The 7,458-nt window shown below is 25.8% G+C and overlaps 1 protein-coding gene across 3 annotated transcripts; it reads left to right on the forward strand.

Moving 5' to 3' along the window:
• The first annotated feature begins 5,322 nt into the window (after positions 1-5,322).
• Positions 5,323-6,847, forward strand: LOC137828521 (uncharacterized). Of its 3 annotated transcripts, none has more exons than XM_068635129.1 (4): positions 5,323-5,439; positions 5,588-5,663; positions 5,961-6,066; positions 6,370-6,845. In XM_068635129.1, the coding sequence occupies exons 2-4, from the start codon at positions 5,628-5,630 to the stop codon at positions 6,513-6,515; spliced, it is 288 nt and encodes a 95-aa protein (XP_068491230.1). In that variant the 5' UTR covers positions 5,323-5,439; positions 5,588-5,627; the 3' UTR covers positions 6,516-6,845. The 3 variants fall into 3 exon arrangements, with proteins under 3 accessions (XP_068491230.1, XP_068491231.1, XP_068491229.1); XM_068635130.1 differs by having other exon boundaries at positions 5,414-5,499; positions 6,370-6,847; XM_068635128.1 differs by lacking the exon at positions 5,323-5,439 and having other exon boundaries at positions 5,496-5,663; positions 6,370-6,639.
• The last annotated feature ends 611 nt before the right edge of the window (positions 6,848-7,458 follow it).

A 7,458-nucleotide genomic window follows, 5' to 3' on the forward strand; every position in this document is an offset into this window, starting at 1 on the left:
ACAAGTCAATGTAAAAAACAAAAAATAGTGTAAACTATGATTAATATTGTAAATTGTTGCATGAATTTTTGTATACGAAAAATATTTAATATAAAATTTATCGTATTTGAATTATTTTATTTTTGAAAGACTTCATATTAAATTTTAAATATAAGATGATGGGATTGATCATACATATATTTTGAATCATTTATTTTTGAGTTTATTTAGTAAAATGAACTTTAAAACAAAAAATATTAAAATATAAATAAATGATGTGTGTCTAATATTTTAAATGATTAATTGTTTTTAATTTATTTAAAGTAATTTTTAAATAATAAAATATAAAATGACGCTTATTATACATCACTAATTGTAGAGACAAAAAATAATTAGTTGCTAAAAACTAAAAATTAGAAATTATTTTAAAAACTAAAAATTCTTTTGGTTTATAAATTAGTATCTAATTAACAACCAAGTTTTAACTACTAATTATTTTGATTTTAAATTTGGTAGCAAAAATCTTGATTGTTAATTAGATACCAATTTAGAAACTATTTGAAAATAATAGAAACTATTTTAAAAAACAATTTTTTTTAATTTTTAAAATGGTTTCTAATTTAGTCACTATAGAAACTAATTATTTTTTATCTAATTTGATTTCTATTTTATGATTTTCTTATAGTTTGTAGTGCATATATTTTAAATAATTTAACTTTTAATTTACTTATTAAAATAATTTTAATAAAATATAAGATGACATAATTATATACCTGAAATTTATTTAAGTGTACAGGAAGAAGTGTAATAGTAAAAGAACTATAGTTTATTTGTATCATAATATTTTAATTAATAAAAAATATATATAAGATGATGTGACTAATTATATATATTTTTTAATATATAAAAATCTTTAGTATATAAAAGTAGTGTATATACAATTATATAAAATAATCTATATAAAATTCTAATGAAAAGAGAATGGTTCGTATAATCATAATCATATTTAACTAATTAAATAATATACATGTTTCTTTATACAAAAATAAATAAATAAAAGTAATAAGAAAAAGGGAGAAGAAAAAAAGTTCAATTGTTATGTTTGAAAAGAAAGTGATGTTACGTTGTAAAAAATTTCAATCCCTTAAATCATTAGCACATTTATGGGAAACACATTTCAAAGTTTAAAACAAGAATTAAATACTGAAAATAAATAATAAAAACTAAAACAATATCACCACATCACAATCCCATTCTTTCTTCTCTTCCAAAGAAGCACCTGGACCCATGCACTAAAAAATGAACCATGCATGGACTAATAGTACTCTCATGTATATTGAGGGATACCTCAACAAATTGTTCCATAAACCTACGAAGGGCTTTCAAACTCCCCTACTTTAGGTTTTCCAATGCTAACAAAGTTGTAACATGAGGTCAACTTCCTGCAAATTGAGCTTTGAACTTTGTGACAAAAGTATGAAAAGTCAATTAAGTTTGTTGGCAATAATATTGCAAAGTTCTTTTTGAGATTCAATGTAAACCATAAGAATATTTCATATAGTAGTATATATATATGTAAATTTTATTTTATAAACTAAATTTGCAATCTTGAGTTAAATTTATAATTTACTTCTTAATATTTCTTCCTTTGCAAAACCGGTTTAAAAGGTGATGTTGCATGCACTTATAAAGGTTGACCTGTGTTTTGTTTGTTATAATATGCTCTAGAAGTATTAAAAAGTGGATTTTAAGTTTAACACAACCTTATAAAACTGATTTAAAAGATGATGTTTGCACCCACTTATATATTATGAGATGTTCTTATTTTTAATTTATGTAAGGTTGACTTGTGTTTTGTTTGCTCTAATATGCTCTAGCGATATTAAGAAGTGAAATTTAAGTCTAACAAAACCGATTTAAAAGACGATATTTGCACTCATTTATAGAGGTTGACTTTTGTTTTGTTTGCTCTAATATGCTCTAGAGGTATTAAGAAGTAGACTTTAAATCTAACACAACTTTATAATTTCAGTTTAAAATATGTTATTTACTCTCACTTATATATTATAAAATATGTTTAATTTTAGTTATCTATATATTATAAAATGTGTTTCATTTTAGTTAAGATGAGATTTCCATGATCTATAACCCATTATACTTCTCAATGATTGAAGTTTCAACCCAAGAGAGGTGAATTCCTAATATTCTTGATGAAGGGATGATCTTTCTCATATCCTCTTGTGGATCACATTAGAATTGTTGGTGGCAATGATGAGCTCTTGGCAAGTGCATTAAATTTTACAACTACCTTTCAATGTTGGTGGGACTCCTTATTTTTTGTTCTTTACAATGTGTTCAACCTAGTGGACCAGTTACCAAGTGTTGATTTGGGAGGCTTCTTCATGTACAAATTGTACATCATCGGCAGAAGGTTGTCTGTACATCATGTTGTGGCTTTTTAATCAAGGACATAGTAGAATTTCGACTGACAACTTCTGGAAGACCCATATTAAGTATGTCTTAACATAATACTAATATTTCATCCAATTCAATACTTAGATTTACAAGCAAATTCAATAATCATGGTATCACGGTAAGTTCAATACAATTCAAGTCGTGCATTTACATATGTCACGGTTTGCTGGAACATCTCCTTTGACTTCTCACCACCTGATATTTTAGTCTATCTAACTTTGATCATCAATGAAGTAATGTGATATTTGTTACAACTTAGGTATCAATACTTAATAAACAAATCAAACAATATTTCACATTTCATTTCAGAAGTGTAACCACAAAATCATACAAATTTCATCAATCTTAGCAAGTATCATAATATAATATAGTATAACTTATTTAAATAAAAACACAAAATCAATTAACTTTACAACTTAATATTCATTTCACATTTAAATATACAATTCTAATCCATTGATTGAAGAGGCAAGACAAAAGAAAAGATTTTTTTTTAATTTCTTTTTTAGCTTGATTGATAATATTTTAGTTTAAGCGAGAATGGCTTGCTAGAGTTAAATATTTTAGTTTGAGTGAAAATTTGATTGAGATGATTGATTTTCAGGGTTGTTTTCACTTGAGTGAAGATTTCTTTGTTAAAGCAAAAACATGGCTAAAAGTAATATTTTACAGGACTATTTTCGCTTAAGCGAGAATTGACTTGCTTGAACGAAAATATCAGAAAATCAATCTCATAAACGTAATCAAATGTGTTTTCAAGGATCTTTTCAAAAACATTATAATAATAGAACTTTTAAACAGTTTAAAATGATTAATCCAATTGTTCAAACATCATCCTTCAATCATTTCAATTCAATCTTAATCAAACTCATCAAAACCATAATCAAAATTCAGTGTAACAAACTTTATACTTTAACATACTATATTAATTTTTCAATATTTTATCAAAAATATAAATAAATTTTCTTGATTGTAATTTCTTATTTCAAGGGAGTTTAAGTTCAAACAAAAGAACCACTCAAAAACTAGAAATTCAGATAAAGGTATCTAAACATAATCAAATTTCAATATGAAGCTAACCAAATTAAGAAAACCACTTTTCTCAACTAACCCCACCAGAATTTATAATCAAACCATAAAACAAAAAAACAAAAAATCTTAAACATAAAACTTACCTTATTTAAAAATTTATTCGAATATGAATCATCTCTTACTCCTAATCTACTACAAGAAGATATGATAAGATTTGAAAAAGGATGAGGTGTGAAAAATCACAGAAGAAGACAAAGAAAAAAGAAATAGAGAGAAAAAACAAAAAAGAGAAGGAGGCAGGGGATTAAAAAAAATGTTTTAAAATATAAATATTTTTTAAAACAAGGCTAAGCAAGTAATTAAGTAATTTAAAATTTTAACATGCCATATTTATAGAATAAAAATAATTATATACTCTTCTAAACATTATCCTTATCAACTATTCTTCGGCTTAAAAAATATTTTTAGCATTAATGGAGGTAATATATAATTTAATGGTACACATATATCTTTGGTTAAAATACAATTTTGGTCTTCTTCTTTTTGTCAATTCGTGATTTTGGTAAGTAAATATCTAAAATAGAGAATTTAAAAAGTAGGATTAAAATCAGTAATTCAAAAGATAGTAAACCAAAAAAGTTGTATTAATTATTAATTAAAAATTCTTGGAATTGGTTAGCTTTATTATTTTCTAAACTTTGATTAAGTGTGAAATAGAGAAAAAGAAAAATAGGGTCACTTGTCACGGGAACTTGGGGACTTGAGTGTATAAGCACTTCCTAACCACAGAAAAGCTTCCTTATTTAGAAGCACGTTAATAGCACTTCTGCTTCTGCATGGGTCCCGCCGCAATTACTGGACCAACCTTTCATATGCCCCTGTCTCTCTGTTCCCTTATCTTCAATTTAAACAAGGTTTTTATATCAATCTCTCAAAAATTATATTTTAATTTATATAAAAAAAAATCATTTTATTTTATTTTATTTAAATTCATGATAGATTATACTGGCTTTTTTAAATTTTATTGTTTTTATCTCTCCCTTTTTCATCTTACATTAATTCCTCTTAGTAGTTATAAACATATACATATATTGTATTAACATTTTTTTTACAGGTGCATTGTATTATTAACACCTTCAGTTACTCTAAAGACCACATTACATCAAGTTTACATTAAAAAGATATAAGAGTATCTAATTTTGTTTTATTTTTAATGACAATTTATATTTCGTTATATATTTATATATTTTTGTGTAAAAAAAATAAAATAAAAAATGATTGCACTTGTTACTCTTTGGGTTGTCTTGTACACGATTTTGTCGTTTTGGATCACTTTCAATCCAACCTTACTCATAACCAATTACATGTGTACAGAGCACACATAAAAAACCATAATAAATGAATGAATAACATAGTTATTATATTACACATTTTTCTTCTTTTTTTTTATGAGGAACAATCGTAACACAATTTTTCACTCCTTGTAAAACAAAAAATATATAGAAATGCTAACTTTTTTTATTAAAAAAATAAACTTTAAGTTTAAATCTCACGTAAAAATATATATAGATGCTGATAATATTTTTAGTTAAAGTAAGATCTTTAATATGAATTAATAAACTAACAAAGTTTACTTTACTATAATAATCTAATAAACTAACAAAGTTTAATTTACTATAATAAACTAACTCTAAATGATTTGATATAATATGTTAAAAAATTAATTTTAAATCTAACTCAACTTTTCAAAACCAATTAGTAAAATGATATTTGGATCCATGATATTTGTTTTCTCAACCCCCACTTACTTCTAGGGTTTGGAAAACCCTCCTTAGAGCCCCGTTATTTCTAGGGAGTTTCTAGAATCCCCAACGTCTTCACATTCAAGACTTTCCATATAAACCCAACCATTTCATCATTTGCATATGGTTTTTCTCTTGATCATCTTTTCTAGTATGTTATGTTCTCAACTTTTTCTCTTCTCCCTCCTTTTTCCAATCAATTCAAGAAAATGTATCTAACTCTTTCTTAATTATCTATGACTATGTGATCCATATTCATCTTAATTCATTGTACTAACTCATATCCCACCATCTTCCAGATCTTTTTCTTTCACAGTATATAGAATATTCAAGGTCATCATGGAAGATTCACCCTCAGCAGCTTATATCCACCAGGTGCGTGTTAATCAATTTCTAAGAATTTTAAAACTTCCATCTCATTTCTGTGTTTCTTTTCCTGCGAATATTTTCGAGTTCAGTGGATCTTAGACTAATCATATTCACAGTGTTACGACTGTTGTTGCCTGACAAAGTCTTCACTCATAACAATAATCTCATCATTTGTGTTTCTAAGTATATAGTTTTTGACAAAAATATATCTTGTATTTTTAGTATGCATAACCACTATATATACACCATATTTCTAAATGATAATAATCTAAGTTTATATATTATTTGATGTCATTATAATAGGTGCACCGTCTGATAGAAGAGTGTATTCTATTCAACATGAACGAAGAAGAATGCAAGGAAGCTCTTTCCAAATATGCAAATATCAAACCGGTTATTACCTCTACTGGTGAATCATCTAATGATCTGTAACTCCACATGCGTGCTTTTTCTACATGAGAATTATTTAAAAACTGTTGAACACGTATACTGCATATTCATGGGGCCCTAGTTATAAATCCAATCCAACAATAACATGTTACGTACAGATCATAAATTATGATCTGCACACACCTTTGAAATTGGGATGATTTAACATCATTATAATGTTTTTACAAACATAATTGTAGTCATTTTTATGAGGACTAAATGCAATTTTGATCCTCTTATTTGTACATGGCATGTGTACGTGCATGAATGTGGTGTGGAGCAGTGTGGAAAGAGTTGGAGAAGGAAAACAAGGAATTCTTTGAAGCCTATTCGAGCAGCCAAGCAGAAGGAGGTTCAAAGGCAGAGAAGAGGCAAAAGATACTCGTCATGGCTTCAGAATTAAAGAATTCTTCAAACGAAAAAATTTAGTTTTGAATAAAGTTTGTTCGACATGAACACTTGGGTTAAGTATCATTGTTTCATAAGCATTAAGCAACGTTAATTGTCGAATGAAATAAAGTGGTCACACGTGGTTGCTTGTGTAATAACATCTATAAAGGAAGAATCAAACAAGTTTGCACTTTGATATTGGAGGAGGAAACAAAAAACATCTTCTTGAGAAGTTCTGGTTTGGGAGACCTTGCTATCTGAAAACAACTTCTCTTTGTTTGTATCAAAAATAATATTTTGTAATTTATTACAATATAGTACGTGGTGAAAAAATTAGGTAGAGATAAGAACATGGAAAATATTTATGTGACAAAAAAAAGTAAAATACATATGCTTGATAAAAATATTTTAAATTAAAAAATAAATTAAATATAGTTAACATGTTAATTTATTAAGTTGTAAAGTGTGTTTATTTCTATGTTGTTAAGATATGATCATCCTATAAAAGTATTTTGTAACAAATGTTGATTAACTACTTGTATAAATTGTTTACCAAAAAAATATTGCTTTTATGTTTTAATATAAAATTAAAGATTTTATTAAATAAATAAGTCAGAAAATTTGGTTTTATATAGAATAAAAATGTGTATGCAATAAATAAAATCCTTATATTAAACATAATTATATATGCATAAGAAAAAATATGCAGATTGTAATTCTTTTTAATGAGTGTTTAAAAATATCTTCACAATTTAGGTAAGAATAATTAATTTTAAACATTTTTTTATCGAGTGACCTATTAATGTGTTACTTATTCTAAAAACAATTAACGTGTTATACAAGAAAAAAAAAACGACTGAAATTCTTGGATGTAAATGTGACACAAAAGACCACCAAATTTCAATTATAAAAGAGAAGAGAAGATATATACTACGAGTTACACAGCTTCTTAACAAGAATTTCCATAAAAGAAAAAATATTA

Source organism: Phaseolus vulgaris, chromosome 7, assembly GCF_000499845.2.
Source record: "Phaseolus vulgaris cultivar G19833 chromosome 7, P. vulgaris v2.0, whole genome shotgun sequence".
Classification (NCBI taxonomy): domain Eukaryota; kingdom Viridiplantae; phylum Streptophyta; class Magnoliopsida; order Fabales; family Fabaceae; genus Phaseolus; species Phaseolus vulgaris.